We start from the raw sequence: 18483 nt of genomic DNA on the forward strand, positions 1-18483 counted from the left end.
ACCAGGCTGGCCTCAAACTCAGAAATCCGCCTGTCTCTGCCTCCCAAGTGCTGGGATCAAAGGCGTGCGCCACCACCACCGCCCGACTAAACCAACAGATTTAATCCAAAAGCAACATTAAGATCTGTGACTAAAGCCAATTGTGATTGTGCACACCTTTAGTCCCTAGCACTCAGGAGGCAGAGGTCAGTGGATCTCTGGGTTCAAGGCCAGGCTGGTGAACAAAGAGAGTTCCAAGACAGCTAGGGGGCAACAAAGAGAAACCCAAAACTACATTTGTTATTTTAACTAACAAAGAAAACCTGATCCCTACCCCTAAGCCCTCCACCCCCGAAAGGGAGAGGTTTTTAGAGTAAAAAAATTAATAAAATGTAAACTCTAAATTCCTTTAAAATGCATAAGAAGAGAGTTGTTTAGAGGCTCCCTAACATGGAGTGGAGGCTTAAGAGGCATTTAATAAAGAGTGGAAGAGACAAAGGATGACTGTTCGTGGGGTAGTAGAAATGCTCTCAAGTTCTGCTGTACTGAGAGCTGCATAACTCTACACTTTAAGTTGGTATTTATTGTGCTAGTTGTATATTATTATATATTCTAGTACATAATTTTTTAAAAAATTGTTGTCAAAAATGAAGACTACTTTGTTTTTATCTGTAATGTCAACTGATTGGCAAATACCATGCGAGGCCAAAGGATATTAGATATAGACACACTGTTGAGATCACTCTATAAATGTTTACAAAAACTTGTAGGTTTTACTTTGGATGAGCAGTCCTTACACATAAATGTGTTAGATGATATTTAGCAGAGTCTTACATGAATTCCTTTGTCTTTGGCTGGGAAATATGAATACAATAGAGCTTGTTTTGTTCTGTAGGGTTATTTGGTAAAAATTAAAAAAAACTCAACATTGTGAAAAGTTGTATTCATTTGGATTCTGTGAATCCTCCATTCATAGGTTAAATTGATAGGTTAATTTAGAACATGAAACTATGGTGTACATCTAGAGAACAACATGATTTCTCAGCATTACCAGTACTTCTTTCAAAAATTGTGTTTCCTCTGAGTCCTTGGAATTGTTTAAGCTGACAGCAAGGGCTACACAGAGAAACCCTGTCTTAAAAAACCAAAACCAAACAAACAAATCAAAGGCTGTGATGGAGTGCGGAGCACAGTGGGCTGTGGGTATGTGCCTGTATCCTAACACTTGGGCTAAACTACAGGGAGCAGGAGTTGTGGCCAGCCTAGGATACAGATTTAAGACCCTGTCAGGGGATGGGGTCATAAACATGGGAAGGAAGCGGGCTCCTTTAGTACAGACTGTGACTGCACTACGGTCATTCTTCACGTTACACCCCTCTTCCACCTCCACTTGGAATAGGAAACCTGTTGGATTATGGTTTGTATTATAAAATTAATAATATTGGCTGGTATAAACACTTTCTAAAATGTAAGCTTTTGCACATAATATTCAAGTAATTTCAGGTAATAATTTCAAGTAATTTGTAATTTGGAAACTTTTATTAAAACGAGAAAGCTGTAAGGCTATGTTTCCTGTTAAGCTAGTAATATAATATAATTCTACCTAGATGGGAAGGGCTAAAAACCACAGTCACAATAATCGAGGTCAAAATGTCAGAATTATTACTTTCAGAGGTCAGCGTTGGTAAAGTATTCCTCTCCCGTGTTTTTTGTCATTGTTCTCTGTTACTATGTGTTGTTAAGAAAGAACAAGTCCGCGTGTTTAGGAAGCATCCTACTTTGGTGTGCATAAATGCTTTTCATTTTATTTACCTAGTGTCCACTTGGCAAGAAGAGTTCTTCAGTTAGAAAAACAAAATTCATTAATTTTAAAAGATCTGGAACATCAAAAGAACCAAGTAAGACAGCTTTCACAAGAGGTGAGTGACTGGAGCTTTCATAAGAGGTGAGTGACTGGAGCAGAAAGCCCAGGAACATGGGGTTCTCCTTTGCGTGCCGTATTAACACCCGCTGAGTTATTTGCTGAGCAGTCTAAAAATAAGCTGGTTGCAAAATGATTTCAAAGTTGTAAACTTCACTGAATGTTGAGACTCCTAAACAACTTAGTGTGTACGGCAAAGCAGAACAGAAGGGAGACCGAATGCCCAGGACGAGGAAGTGTAAATGAAGCCCGTCCAGAGCCTCAGCCTCAGAGAATATCCACTGGCAAAACAAGTTTGGCAGATTTTATTGACATGTTTCTCACTAAAAGCTGATTTTTAAATATTTGAGGGTTTTTTTTTAAAGATTTATTTATTATTATATATAAGTACACTGCAGCTGTCTTCAGACACACCAGAAGAGGGCATCGGATATCATTAGGTTATGAGCTACCATATGGTTGCTGGGATTTGAACTCACGACCTTTGGAAGAGCAGTTGGTGCTCTTACCCGCTGAGCCATCTCACAGCCCATTTGAGTTTTTTTTAAAGTTTCTGTTTAATTAAAAAGAACTAAGCCTTTTAATTTTTTATTATTTTTTTATTGAAAAAAAGTTTTTCACATACTATATTTTGATCATGTTTTTCCCTCCCAGATTCCTCCCAGATTTCCCTACTCACCCAACTTTGTTTTCTGTCTGTCTCAAAAAAAAAGAAAAAAAAAAGAGAGAGAGAGAGAGAGACAAAAACAAATCAAATTAAAAACAATCAAAACAAAACAAATCAAAATGAAACAAACAGTCCATAAAAATACCCTTGAGTTAGTGTGCTTTGTGTTGGCCAACTACTCCTGGCACAGGCTGCACTGAGTGTGGTTGGTATAGCCCGTGAGATTCCATTAAGAGAGAATCTGTTTTCTTTTTTGTGAGTTGTATCAGTTGCAGGTAGTTTCTTGTTTAGGGCCGGAAGCCTGTTTTAGCTGGTATTAATGTTGCTATAAAGTAACACCACTATCAAAAACAACTTGGGAAGGAAAATTTGCCTTACACTTCCATATGGCTGTTCATCATCAAAGGAAGTTAGGACAGGAATTCAGAACAGGAACCTGGAAGCAGGAACAAATGCAGGCATCATGGAGGAGTGCTATTACTCATGGCTTTCTCAATCTGCTTCCTAATAGAACCCAGAAACACCAGCCCAGAGGCCTCACCACAATGGGCTGGGCCCTCTCACATTAGTCACTAATTAAGAAAATGTTCTTGGGAGGGCTGGAGAGATGGCTCACCACTTAAAAGCACTGACTGCCTTTCCAGAGGTCCTGAGTTCAATTCCCAGCCACATGGTGGCTCACAACCATCTGTAATGGGATCTGATGCCATCCTCTGGAGTATGTGAAGAGAATGACCTTGTACATTGTACTCACATACACAAAACAAATAAATAAATCCTTAAAAAAAAAGTTCTAAAGGCTTTTGTCAAACTGACAGAAACCTAGCAAGAACAGAGCACATGTTCACCCTGCCCACTCAATGTTGGCACTGGCTGGCCCTATGCAGGTTTTGGGCATGTGCCATAGTCTCTGAGTGCTATGTGCATCAAGTCATGCTTGGCTTCTTTGGTTTTTTAAGAGCCTGTTCCTTTGACTTGGTAGTATCTACTGATAAAGCACCTTTAATGGTAAGAGGGTCTCTACACTAAACTTTGAAATGAGAGTGAGAAACATCAGAGATTAAAGTAGATACAATGGAATGTAGGCAGGTGGCAACAATGATGGTAACAGGTGCAGCGGAGGGGCTCTGTTGCCTGCGCTTATTCACCTCTCTGTGGCACAGGACCAACCATACTCGGCCTTTAGGACCACCAAGCCTTATGAAGAAAGGTTTTCAGAAACACTGCTATGAGATTAGACTGTCTAGGTTTAGTACACATCTGTGAACTCACATAGAGGAAACGTAAAGTAACATTTGACTATGTATTCCTTTGTCTTTAATAGAATTGACCTTTGTATATATTTATGCAAATTTTGATTGTATTTAACAATGACCTCACAAAATTCTACAAATTTACTGTTGCTACAAGTCAGTTCTAGCATAGTCCTAGGTGCATACAGGAATAAAATAATCAAAGGAAACCAAGTACTATGACTCACATATAACCCCAGCACTCAGTAGGCAAAGGGAGAAAGATTGTCATTAGGAATCCATGGAGATCCTAGGGGGCACTAAAAGAAACCCATCTCAAAAAAAAAAAAAAATCAACCAAGAAAGGAAAGAAACTGCAGACCTTGGGAGGCTGAGGCAGGAGCATTGCTGTGAGTTTGAGGCCAGCATAACTTATATACCAAGTGCCAGGGCTCCTGTTGTAGTTTCATTCCTGTTGGGGTAATGAACACCATGGTGAAGAAAGCTACGTGAGGCGAGGCAGGGCTCATTGGCTTACAGGTTATAGTCTTTCATTGAGGAAAATCAAACAGAACCTGGAGACAGAAGCTGGAGCAGAGGCCACAGAGGAGCGCTGCTCAATGGTTTGCTCCCAGGCTTGTGGTCAGTTGCTTTTCTCATCCAACCCAAGCCCAGCTGCCCACAGAAGGAACCTCCCAGACTGGAGAGATAACTCAGTGGTTAAGAGCACTGACTGCTCTTGCAGAGGTCCTGAGTTCAAATCCCAGCAACCACATGGTGGCTCACAACCATCTGTAATGGGATCTGATGCCCTCTTCTGGTGTGTCTGAAGACATCAACGGTTGCCAGGCAGTGGTGGTGATTACCTTTAATCCCAGCACTTGGGAGGCTGAGACAGGCAGATTTCTGAGTTCGAGGACAGCCTGTTCTACAGAATAAGTTCCGGGATGGCCAGGGCTACACAGAGAAACCCTGTCTCGGAAAAAAAAAAAAAAAAAGAAGAAGAAGAAGAAACCTCCCACAGTAGGCTGGACCCTCCTTTGTCAGTTTTCTATCAAATCCAATTTGATGGAGGCAGTTCCTCGGGCGGGGCTCACTATTCCCAGGTGTATCAAGTTGACAACCATAATTAGCCATCACAAATTGTCTCAAAAAAAACAATTTCATAGGAGTCAGAGGAGTCAAGAACACCACAAGAAAACTCATAGAATCAACTCACCTGAGGTCATACATAGGGGCTCACAGAGACTGAACCCACAAGCAGGGAGCCTACATGGGTCTGACCTAGGCCTTCTGCACATATATTCCAATTGTATAGCTAGGTCTTGTGGGATTCCTTACACTAGGAGCAGGAGTTGTCTCTGACTCTGTTGCCTGCCTTTGGGATCCTTTCCTCCCACTGCATTCCTTTCTCTAGCCTTAATAGAAAAGAAGTACCTATTCTTGCTGCAACTTGATGTTCCTTGGCCAGTTGATATCCATAAGAGACCTTATGAAGGTAAACAGAGGAAGAGATGGGCTGGGGAGAGGGACTGGCTGGAGAGGGGGAGAGGATAAGCTCCAGTTAGGATGTACAATTAATTAATTAATTAATGGTCACATATAATATTATTGCCTACCCTGGTGTCACAAAGTCTTTCTGTAGACAAAAAGGTTAAGACCTTTAAAAGGTTAAAGGTCTTAACCTTTTTGTCTACAGGATGATAATTTTAGGTCTGTGATCCATTTATGATTATTTTTTTAACATGAAATGAAAAGCATAGATTGAGCCGGGCAGTGGTGGCACATGCCTTTAATCCCAGCACTTGGGAGGCAGAGGCAGGCAGATTTCTGAGTTCGAGGCCAGCCTGGTCTACAGAGTGAGTTCCAGGACAGCCAGAGCTATACAGAAAAACCCTGTCTCAAAAAACCAAAAGAAAGAAAGAAAAGCATAGATTGAAATTCACAAATTTTCACATTGAAACTCATCCATTGTAGCACTTGTTGAAGATCATTTAATCATTGACTACTCAGAACACAGCCTGTAGACCACACTAATAAATGATATATATGGAAACAGCAGAAAACCTTGACATGGCTGGTATGTCGGATGATTGCAATGCCAGTGAATCTTGAAGGCATTATAGCAAGTGGAAGACACCAGATATAAACATGGAAAGGTTGTGTAGTTTCTGGATAACAAGATGTGGATCTTGTTGCTATGTGGTAGCACCTCTGCAACTCCTATGATAAGGACTGCCGTATGTTCATGAAGGCTGGCCAGATGTAATTGTTAGACTTGTTGCTGAATAAGCTCACCCTTTCTAGTTCTTTCTGACCTCTGCCTTGCTAGTTAACTCAGCTATTCTGGCCCAAGATCCTTTCCAAGCTGACTGATTAAAACTGACTTCTCTCTGCTTTTCATTGAATTGCTCTGCTTGGCCTCAAACTAACTCTGGCAATTGTTCTAATCTTCTGGCTCCTTCTCATTCTCTGGCTTGTTCTGTCTTCACTTGCAACCCTGTCTCTGTAAAACTGTCACAGTAAAACTGTCTCTTCTTTCTATCCCCACCTCTCTTTGTACTGCTCTCTTAAGTCACCTCTCTTTCCTGTCTGTTCTTTGTGAGTTGGGCATCTGCTATCTCTGACTCATTCTGTCAATCTTTCTCTGATTCATCATTTTTCCTGCCTCTCAAGTAGACACTTTCAAACATGTCTGCTTTCTTCTACAAATCAATTTTACCTTCATTGGATTAAAGGTGTTTTCTAAGGGTGTGTCCAAATTCCAGCCAGGGAGATTAAAGGTGTATGATTCCACCTGGATTGCACAAACCTAGAAGGTCTTTGGATGTGGTCCCTTGCCAGAGCAGTCATGTTGCTGGATTAAAATTCCTCTACAAGGCTCTCTGTCTTGGAGGTCTCAACACCTTTTAAATTTCACCTTTTAGTGTTTACGTTGTTGTTATTCACATATTTGCTACTATGCTAAGGATGGAACCCAGTATAAAGTTCCAAGAGCTACATCCCTAACCCAGATACCACCTATCTTAATACAGTCACAGTGACAACTTAATTGAAATATGAATTATTGAGGGCCTCTCAACCACAGGAATATGTTTTCAACTCATTCCCCCTGATTTTTAGTTGTATCTTTTGGCTTGATATTATTGATTAGCAGGAGTTCTCTGTATATTCTGGATTGTAGACCTTAAGCACATAAGTGATTGCAAATACATTCTCCCAGGTTTTGTGTTATCTTGCATCCTCTTGTGACTGTTCCTTGATTATGAACTTTTTAAATTTTTGATAAAGTCTAATTTATTGTTTTTATGTTTTATGATTCATCATTGGTTTTTAATTCCAAGGTGAAACTCACATGTCATAAAATTAATCATTGTAAAGTAAACCATCTTACATTTATTCAGAATATGGTGCAATCACGTCTAACTAGTTCTAAGACATCTTTATTACTACATAGTAAAGTCTATACCCACTAAGCAATCACTCACAACCCTCCACCCAGCCTCTGACATTGGTCTGTCTAAACAGACAGACCTATTGGGTTTTCTTTGCGTTTACCTACTCAGCATAGTTGGATAAATGGAATCATCCAGGTTCTGACCATTGGTATCTAGCTTCTTTTATTTACTGTTTTCTAGATTCATCTACATTGTAGCATATACCTTATAATTTGTGACATTTTACTAATAAATAATATTCTGTTCCATGTATTCGTATATTTACCATAGATTGTTCATTCATTCTATGGTAAACATTCAGGCTCTTCTACCTTTCTGAATTTGTGAATAATGCTTTAGGAATAATGAATTAAATGTTTGAATCACATTTTCAGTCAAGTAGACATGGGATTGCTGGGCTCAGTTTTGTTTCTGGAAACACTTTTTGCCCAGGTAAAATTTGAAGTTAGTTAGTTGGGCCTGGCAGTTCAGGCCTATAGTTTTATTACTCAGGAAAGAATTTTAAGTTAAAGACCTATTTGGGTTATAAAAATAGTATAAGGCCAGCCTCAGCAACTTAGTAAATCTTTGTCTAAAACATTCAAAGAATTAAAAAGATGACTGGGAATACATTTCAGAGACAGAGCATGTTCCTAACATTAGCAAGTCCCCACGTTCAGTTCCTATCTGGGAAAGACAGAAGGGAGGTAGGGGAGAGGGAGAGGGGAGTGTGAGGCTGACTTCCTTCTGTGTCTCATCCTTGCCTAATTTTTAGGATTTGAAAGATGTTTTTTACTTTTTAGTTAGTTAACAATATTTTTACCAAAATGCTGTTCTCCTGACCTTTGTGCCTCACTAAAATATGTTTTCATGACCTTTGTCTGTGTGGTGGTTTTGATATAATTGGCCCAGGGAGTGAGTGAGTGAGTAGCACTATTAGGAGGTGTGACCTTGTTAGAAGAAGTGTGTCACTGGGGTCGGGGTGGGGCTTTGAGACCCCTCTTCTAGTTGCCTGCAAGCCAATCTTCAGTTTACTTTCTGAACAAGATATAAAACTCTCAGCTCCGCCTGCACCACACCTGCCTGGACTCTGCCATGCTCCCACTTGATAATAATGGACTGAACCTCAGAATCTGTAAGCCAACCTCACTTAAATGCTGTCCTTTATAAGAGTTGCCTTGGTCTTGGTGTCTCTTCACAGCAATGGAAACCCTAACTAAAGCAGTCTCTCCCTAGAACATGTTCTCCTGATCTTTGTCCCTCCCTAGAATGTTTTCTCCTGACTGTTGTCTCTCAATAGAAAGTGTTCCCTTCACTGTTGTCTCTCACTAGGATGTGTCTCTGGACCTCTGTCTCTCACTAGGATATGTCTCTGGACCTCTGTCTCTCACTAGGATGTGTCTCTTGACCTCTGTCTCTCACTAGGATGTGTTCTCTGGACCTCTGTCTCTCACTAGGATGTGTCTCTTGACCTCTGTCTCTCACTAGGATGTGTCTCTTGACTTCTGACTCTCACTAGAATGTGTCTCTTGACCTCTGACTCTTGACCTCTGACTCTCACTAGGATGTGTCTCTCTTGACCTCTGACTCTTGACCTCTGACTCTCACTAGGATGTGTCTCTTCAGCTGCTTTGCAGATTGTCCTTTCCAAATTGACTGAGACAATTTGATGGTGGTGGGCCTCCCATGATTTATTTATTGCTATGCTTGAGTTTTGTTGGACTTTTTTTCCATGTGAGTTCAGTAACTTTGCCTTTTTATTTCCCACTGTCCTCTGTTTCTTTTGGTAACTCCAAGGCGACATCTATGCTTGCTGAAAGTTGTCTGGAGTAGAGCTAATAGCGTACTGTATATTTTCAGTCTATGTTCTGCTTTTGATTTTATGTAATTTCTCCCCCTCCCCCGGACTCCCACATCTCTGTTTCTCTCCTTTTTTTTTTTTTTTTGAAAGAATTTTAAAGATTTATTTTATTTATTTTATGTATATGAGTACACTATAGCTGTACAGATGGCCGTGAGCCATCATGTGTGTTCCTGCTCTGGCCCCACTCGCTCTGGCATAATTCACTTTAGCTGTCTTCAGATGTGCCAGAAGAGGGCATCCAATCTCATTACGGGTGGTTGTGAGCCACCATGTGGTTGCTGGGATTTGAACTCAGGACCTTCAGAAGAGCAGTCAGTGCTCTTACCTGCTGAGCCATCTCACCAGCCCCTCTCCTTTTTTTTTTTTTTAAGGAGAGGCTTCTCTGTGTAGCCTTGACTGTCCTGTAACTTGCTCTGTAGACCAAGCAGGCCTCGAACTCAGACATCCTGAGTCACTTGCCTCAGCCTCCCAAGTGCTAGAATAAAAGGCATGTGCCGCCACCACTCAGCTGATTTTGTGTCATTTCTCTTGTGGTATCATGTCCTAATGTTTCTTCACCAGCATATAAACTGCCATTAATTTCACCTACATCTCTTTCATCTCAAATATTAGCTTATAGTTCTGGAATTCCAGTTTGTCCCTTTATGGAGCTTTTAATTCCCTAATTGAAATTCTCAAACAAACCCTTTCAGGGGAGTGAAAGGGACAATTTTTTTCACTTTACTTTGATTTTTAAGGGTTTTTTAAAAATATAACTTCTCACTTTTTGACAGTTCCATACATCTGTATAATTTATTCAAATCTGTCATAAGCAAGAAGGTAGATACATATAGTTAGTATAACAAAAGTTATATTTTATTATGCTGAGGGTCATCACACAAGGTTCACACTTTAAATTCCTAACTTTGGTCTTAAGCCTATCTCCCCAAGGCTGATCACCTGTGTGACATATCTTAGCTAAAGGTTAGATCCACTCTCTAACAAAAGCTTCTGATTCCTGGGTCAAGATCCAAGGGGAAACTCCCCAGCCAGGCAAATCAAGGTGGTGTCTCTCTCCAGGTTGGTCTTTGCTTATATACTGTCCAGTGAGTATCATAGGATTCTAGGACTGTGTCTGGTTATCTTGAGTGAATGCTGTCACTGGGTTTTGTTCATCAGGTGCAGCTTTGACTGTTAAGCATTTTATACATGTCTAAAAGTCATGTTTACTATGCTATTTACAGAATCACATTCCTTCCATCCCTGTGGGCACTTCACTAAAAGCTTTACACTTCCGAGTGTGTGTGTGTGTGTGTGTGTGTGTGTGTGTGTGTGTGTGTGTTGAAAGAGAGAGAGTAACCATGTTGCACTGAGTGTACCCACAGCTGCCCCCATGAGAGTGGATGAGCAGCTGTCTCTCCCCTAGGATGTAGGTAACTTACCAGTGCCTGTGACTGTAGACCATAACACTCCCTCTCACATTAGCCATTGGTTCCCAATTGCTCCTTGAGAAGGCACAGGTTTCCTGAGCCCCCTCCATCCATGACTAAATGTTATTGTGCCCAGCCCTGTGCAGGGTCTGCTGTGACTTCATGAGTACAATAGTCACAGCATGCCCAAAACACAGCCCACAGCCCTCCTCTACCTCCTCTCACTCTCTCATTCCTCTGCTCCGTTTGCCTTAATGTCCCTGAGCCTTGGGGCAGGTGATACACGGCTTACTGCTTGAGCACTCAGTTACTCCTTTCTGAAGGGAAATGGAAGAGGAGTAGATCTAGGAGAGGGGAGCTGGGAGGAGTGGAGGAAGAAAAAACTGTAGTCAGGATGTACTGTGTGAGAGAAGAATCTTTTTAATTAAAAAAAAAGTCACTCAGAGGTCTCAGCACCTTGACTATCCATGCGTCTGCATTAACAACCTCTGTTCACTTCATAAAGCTCTTCTGACCATGTCTTAGAACAGCTCTAGTCTGTGTCTATACCAGCAGTCACCTAAGAGAAAGCTTGACAGCTATCCACTTAGCAGAGCAAGGCCTGTGACCTCCCCAACTGGGCTGGCTAGTTTTGTGTCAACGTAACACAAGTTAGAGCCATCAGAGTAGGAAGCCTCAGCTAACAAAGCCCCCATAAGATCTGTGCACACTCCTGGAAGACACTTTCCTAATTAGTGATGGATGAGGGAGGGCCAGTGCACTGTAGATGGGGCCACCCCTGAGCTGGTGGTCCTGCGCTCTATAAGAAAGCAGGCGGAGCAAGCCAATAAGCAGCACTCCTCCATGGCCTCCGCATCAGCTCCCGCCTTCAGGTTTCCACCCTGTGTGAGTTCCTGCCCATACTACTTTTGATAATGAACTGTTTTATAGAACTGTGAGGGAAATAAACTTTTTCCTCCCCTTTTTGGTCATGATGTTTCATCACAGCAGTACTAACCCTAACTAAGACACCAGCCGTGGACCTTTGACCAGGTCCACAGCATGAGGCATGAACTCCCTCCTGTGGAGTAGGCCTCATATCTAGTCAGAATGTAGTTGTGTACCCTCATATAATAGTCTCGTCACTACTGTACTAGCAGGGAAATCTTGTCTTACAAGCCACTATTATAGCGTACAAGGTCTACAGCCAGGTAAGAACACTGATGAAAGCCAATTCCCTGGCTATGTATACATAATACCTTCCAGAAGTATGGAAGCTAGTCATCAGGGGAAGGTCATTTCCACTTTGTGTTTTTCCATGTCCTGCAACCAAAGTGTTGTTTATTCACCAATAGGGTATTACCTTCTTTTTCTTTTTCTTTTTTTTAAAGATTTATTTATTTGTTTTATGTGGGTATACTGTTGCTATCTTCAGATACACCAGAAGAGGGCATCTGATAGCATTACAGATGGTTGTGTGCCACCATGTGGTTGGTGAGAGTTGAACTCACAGTCAGTGCTTTTAACCACTGAGCCATCTCTCCAGCCTGGAGTATTACCTTTTAGATCTGGCAGGAATCCCAGAGCACTACGTAGAGCAATAACCTGTATTGTTTTGTTGGCCTCTGGGCCTTCTTAACCATAGAGGAGTATCCCACATCTGGTACTAAGATTTTCATTTACTATCTTATCTCATGGATTCTTGAATCAGTGTTATCCACTTATACAGAGTGGCTAATAGACTAATAGTTTAGACTAACCTTCCTCTGCCTAGTCTGTCCTCTCCATTGCTCTTCCTCATCCTCGGTTAAGCCTTGCTACGCCAGCATTTCCTCTCCACTTTCTTTTTTTTTTTTTTTTAAGATTTATTTATTTATATTATATATAAGTACTGTGGCTGTCTTCAGACACATCAGAAGAGGGTGTCAGATCTCATCACGGGTGGTTGTGAGCCACCATGTGCTTGCTGGGATTTGAACTCATGACCTTCCGAAGAGCAGTCGGTGCTCTTCCCTGCTGAACCATCTCACCAGCCCCTTCCTCTCCACTTTCATGTCACCTGTGTTCTATATCCCACTCTTCCTGAAAACCTCCCCCACCCCATCGCCATTTTCTAGCTTTTTGGTCTCTGTAGACATTCCAAATTAAACACGTGATTCTAAATTTGAAAGCTATGATCCACATATGAGAGAAAGCATGTGGCATTTGGTTTTCTGTAGATGGACTACGCCCTTAGTATATTCTCTCTTTCCATGCATTTTTGCAGTTTCTCTTTCTTTACATTTGATTAAATCCCATTATATATTGGTACTGTGTATTTATTATCCATTCATAAGTTGATGAGCATCTAAGCTGATTAAATTTTTGAGTCTTTGTGAATAGGCCATGGAGTATCAATATTTCTGTAATAATGGATTTCTGTGGGTATGGGTCCAAGAGAGTGTAGCCTGGGTCATGTAGCAGTGCTAGCTTTACCCCTCTGAGGAAACTCAATAGCATTTGCATCAGTTCATACTTCTACCAACTGTGTAAGTACTCCTCTTTCTTGACATCTTCACCAGCTTTTGCTGTCATTAATTATCTTTACTGGGTGAGATAGAATCCCATTCCTCCTGCAGTAAGTATGAATCTCAAAGTAGTTTTAGTCTGTGTTTCCCTGATGGCTAAGGATGTCAAACACTACCCATTTACGGGTTTTTTTTTTAAAGATTTATTTATTTATTATATGTAAATACACTGTAGCTGTCTTCAGACGCACCAGAATAAGCCATCAGATCTCATTACAAGTGGTTGTGAGCCACCATGTGGTTGCTGGGATTTGAACTCATGACCTTCCGAAGAGCAGTCAGTGCTCTTCCCCGCTGAGCCATCTCACCAGCCCCATTTACGGGTCTTTTATTGAGAATCCTTTGCTCATTTCCATGGCCTATTTTCAGACTTCATTTTCTTGACCATAAATACAATCGCAATATTGTTTTTGATATGTTTGTTTATGATTCTATTATTATGCCATTTCTTTGTTAGGTTCAGTTAAGTTCATTTACTTCAGGAATCATGTTGCCATTTTTTTGCATATAATAAATCTGAGTGTGCCTATGGATGTATGATGAATACTTGCGTGTGCTCATCTGTGTGTGTAGGCAGGTATGTGCATGCCATGGTACTATGATATCAAAGCATAGTCTCAGGTGTGAGTCCTCACCTTTCACCCTGTTTGAGGCACATTACCTACTTTGTTATCCACTCTGCTTCTGAGAGTCAGACTTCCATGTACCTTCAGTCTCTACCTCCTGTCTTCCCATCGGAGAACTGGATTCTAGATGCATGGTATGTTCCTAGCTTTCATGTATTCTGGGTACTTGAACTCAGATATCATATTTGCATGGCAAGTAGACACAGCCATCGCCACAGCCTGATGTTCAGTGAAATTTTTAGCAGAGAACAAGGTCTCTATGTTAACATTAATTGTAGACATATATCATAATACATTTGTCTAAGTCCAAATATTATAACAAGAATGAAGCCCAAGTTCTATGTTGAGGTATCAATGCAAAGAGAACTTTCTATTCAGTTCAGTGTAAAACTTCTCTAAAAACCACAGCCAAGCTTAATGAAGTGGCATGCCAGCCGTCCCGCCTACTCAGGGAATTACAGGGAATCATTTGAGACCTGAAGTACATTACAAGTTCCTGTCTTTTATAAGTAGAGAGGCAAGCATGGTGTCTTATGTCTATCATCCTAGCACTTGGGAAGTAGAAACAAGAGAGTCATATTTTGCTACATGGCAGATTTGAGGGCAGCCTGGGCTTCTGTGAGATGCTGCCTTTAAAAAGAAAAATGTAATAATGTAAAATCTATTGAGAGAAAGGTCAGGCAAGAGATGGCAAGTGCAATGTGAAGGACATGCATAGAGAAAGGTTAGGGATGCCACTAGGAAGATAGAGGCAGGAGAGCTACAAGGGTAAGACTGTCTAAGCAAGTAAGGATGAAGTAAGTATGGTAGAGAGAGAAAGAAAGCCAGAGACGAGAGGAACATAAAGTGGGGGATGGGGCAGGGATGCAGTGACTCACTTTCTGGGGGAGACAGTCATGGCAAATTTCTATCACTTGTGATTTTGACAATGCTTCAGCTGCTTTCTCCCAATATATCTGGAAAGCAACTTTTCCGGAGGGAAAGTCTAACTGACCATCTTAATAACATTAATAGAACTTCCACTCTTCTCCTGGGAAGGAATTTGGGAGCTAATTTTTTCTGAGTATATTGCATGTGGTGCTTCATTCTCATAGAGCTGGCATTCAGAATATCATACGAGGAATAACTAGATATGAGTGCTCATTAAGTTGATGACTCATGGCAAGTTTTGAAGAATTTGTGAAATAAGCTCGGGGGCGAGGTGGTAGTCCAGACAAAGAAAATTCACAGGAACTGTGACACAGCAGAACCAATTTCATTAACGATTTTCACTCTGTCACTTGTGCTTTGAGGCTGTTTTGCTGTGGAACTTTATGAAAAGTAACATTTGCTTTAGTAATGATAAACAGAACTAAACACGTGACTCAGTTGGTAGAGTCGCTTGCTTCACATGAACCAATCCCTGTTTTTGATCCCCTGCAGTCCACAAACCAGGCACAGTGGCACCTACCTATAATCCTAGCACATGTGATAACAAGAGGATGAGGAGTTCAAGATTATCCTCAGCTACATATTGAGTTTGAGGCCAGCCTGGGTTACCCTGCCTTAAAATAAATAGTTTAGTTAAACTAAATATCAGCACATGTACTTATATTCCAAGTGAATAATTAATTAATTAATAGGGACAAAACACTTGCTATTACTTTAGTAGCAGGTCTGTGTCAAACCTTGTGAAACATTTAAAGCAAGAATTCTTCAAGCTGTTAGTGTGGTGTATGCCTACTGTCTTAGCCCTTGAGGCTGAGACAGGAAAACCATGCACTCAATGACTGCTTGGCTTATGTAGTAAGGTACTTGTCTTGAAAGGAAGAGAGGGAAGGAGGAGGAAGGAGAACAGCAATACCATCCCTGCCCTTGAGGCTGAGACAGGAAAACCATGTGCTCCAACACTGCTTGGCTTCTTTCCTTGATAGAAGGAAAGAACAGAGGGGGGAAGAGAGGGAGAGAGGAAGGGACGGCAGGAAGGGAGGTAGGGACAGCAGCAATGCCAAAAAATAAATCTTATTCTGGCTCATTCTTGAAAAATATCAGCTATTCTAAATCTAGGACAATATACTAAGAGCCATTTGCAAAACACTACAAATCTCACACCCAAATCTGACATTGCTATACAGTTGAGCCATTTTAAAAAGGATTTCTTAGCCAGGCAGTGGTAGAGAGTGATTTAATCCCAGCACTCTGGAATCAGAGGTAGGAGGATCTCTGAGCTTTAGACCATCCTGCTCTATAGAGTTCCAGGACAGCCAAGGCTACACAGAGAAACTCTCTAAGTCATTCACTTCCTAGAGATAGAGATAGAGCGCACTTGCTGTTCCTGCAGAGGACACAGGCTTCTTCCAGGCCTTTGATTACAATAGTACTTTGTTTGAGCTCTAAAGGCACAGTATCATAAATACTCTATATTTTTCTCTCAAGCTTCTCCTGGCTTTTCCATGCTGAGTCTTGAACTTTATTGATCACCTTAGCGCTGATGGTCACTAGCACTCTCCATTCATTGCCTGCCTACCAAATGGATCCACCAGTCTCTTAGTGTCTCTATTTTATAGTCTAGTAAGTATTCTATAAAGACCTATCAGAAGAAAGGCAAGAGAAGTCTTTGGCCTTATGAAACCGTGCTAAAAATTTCTCAAGGAAAGCTGTTATTTTTATAGCAGTTTAGAAGCATGGCAAATTCATGTTGTTGACTGCTGCCTGGGTCCCACCTGCTGCTACCTGGTGCTTTTGCTTTCCTCATCGCTGTGGGAGTGTCAGCATCCCACAGCTGAATCACCCGAACTCATTTTCACTGCGCCCCTTTAGCAGAGGATTTCTCAGCATCTTTTTTATTCTTCCATTAAATACATTTGTTATATTAATATATTTTCTTCCTCCATCAGTATGCCCTTTCCTTATAGTTAAACAACTTCCTAGTCACTAGTGTTCTCAGTACCCATCAAATTTGATCTACCTGAGATGTAACATTCTAGATAATCTAGAAACCATTTCATTTTGTCTTACAAAGAGGCCACTGTAACCCTGCCTCTACAATTGAGATGGTGCTTTAGATGTGTGTGTGTGCCTGTTATGACTATCCTTGTGCATGTATATGTGCTGAGCATGTGGGATAATCATAGAACAGCTCTCAGGAGTCTGTTTTACTGTGCAGACTCTGGGTATCGAACTCGGGTCATCCTGCTGTGTGAAAATTATCTCTTTACTGAGCCTTCTTCACCTTCTTCTGCCTCTTATAAAGTTGGTCCTTTCATATCTGCCCTTTGCTCAGTTCTCATACCTCAACAGTAATTCTAAAATATTAATAAAGTTGGTTCCTTAAGGCATGGCTAAGTTGTGAGTTCCAGGCCAGCCTAGGCTATGTTGAGAGACCCTTTCTGAAATAAACAGACAGACATTAATGATCATAAGGATCATCCAATGTTCTAATTTAAGATACAGGTGTCTAATCCTGCCCTCAAGGATTGTGATCAAGGAGATGGAGAATGAAGCTGAAGAATCCTTGCTTGTAATAACTCCTAATAAACATTACGCAGGACCACACTTTGAATGGAGAATGCTTACGGTCTTGTATACTTCAGTAAATCCAGTTGTCTCTTCCATGCTGGTAATTCAAATGCTTTGCCATCTTCCTCTTGTGATTGTCTCCTTCATACCAACATTTTGAGATTGGGGCTAGACTATGCTTTGTAGTGCATCCTTACAATCCAAACACTTGGAACATGGAAGATTCAGTGGACTGCACATAGAGACTGTCTCTCTCTCTCTCCTTTTTTTTTTTTTTTTTTTTTTTTTTTTAAGAATCTCAAAGCCAGAGTCATAGCTGATGGTCAGTTAGCACATACTTGCTTTTGATTATTAAAGTACAGGAAGCTGGGCAGTGGTAGCACACGCCTTTAAACCCAGCACTTTGGAGGCAGAGGCAGGCAGATTTCTGAGTTCTAGGCCAGCCTGGTCTACAGAGTGAGTTCCAGGACAGCAAGGGCTATACAGAGAAACCCTGTCTCGAAAATCCAAAAAAAGAAAAAAAAAAAATTAAAGTACAGGAAAACACGCAGAAACAATGGTGAACAGCTGCTGTTCTAAAGCTCAGCTCTTGTCTTGCCACTACAAGCCTGTCTACTACACTCTCCCTATCCTGAGACTCTCCAGCCTACAGCCCAGCATCCAGCACAGCACACTAGACACACAGTTAGACCTTTCTCTCATATCCTAACAACTAAATCTTAAACTTCTAGGAGATGATGATGCCGTTAATACACAAAAGAGAACTGGCTTTAATGGGGAGGATTCTCAGTTCAAGTTCTAAGATGGCTTACTCATAAAAATAGTGGATTGAAGCAGCCCAAAGAGTACAAGCCTGATAGCTGCCCATTCTCCGGCTCTAGCTGCTTCTCAGAGCCAGGGCCCTATTGAGTTTTAGTTTAGTCCTGGTCAGGATGGGACTCATTGTTTTGTAACATTTTCCAAAGTGATTGAGCCTAGTGTTGAACATCAGGTAGACATTTCATATTCCCAGCATGATCTGAGAGAGTAACCAAGAATGTGCAAGAGGTTATTATAATCAACTTCTGCTTAATATCATATGTGTGTAAGTCCACTTCATAGAACACAGTACAATCTGTCCCTGATAACAAAGGGCCTGATTTCCAGGAGTTCCTATGAAAAGAACCTCCACAAGAAAAAAATTTCTACATTTAAGAAAAATCACACAGGCAGGCTAGGCAGTGGTGGCACACATCTTTAATCCCAGCACTGCGAGGGCACAGGCAGGCTAGGCAGTGGTGGCACACATCCTTAATCCCAGCACT

At 41.2% G+C, this 18483-nt stretch overlaps 1 protein-coding gene across 3 annotated transcripts in view; it reads left to right on the top strand.

Annotated features, from left to right (window-relative positions):
• The window catches only part of Pibf1 (progesterone immunomodulatory binding factor 1), a 169033-nt gene that overhangs the window by 106701 nt on the left and 43849 nt on the right, over positions 1-18483 (top strand). For all 3 annotated transcript variants that reach the window (XR_004116088.1, XR_004116089.1, XM_031361363.1), the window contains exon 14: positions 1796-1898. Coding sequence is in view for 1 of the 3 variants with exons in the window: in XM_031361363.1 (XP_031217223.1) it covers positions 1796-1898 (103 nt within the window). In the remaining 2 variants the exon portion in view is untranslated. The remainder of the gene's footprint in view (positions 1-1795; positions 1899-18483) is intronic.

This window comes from Mastomys coucha, unplaced genomic scaffold (assembly GCF_008632895.1).
Source record: "Mastomys coucha isolate ucsf_1 unplaced genomic scaffold, UCSF_Mcou_1 pScaffold9, whole genome shotgun sequence".
Lineage (NCBI taxonomy): Eukaryota > Metazoa > Chordata > Mammalia > Rodentia > Muridae > Mastomys > Mastomys coucha.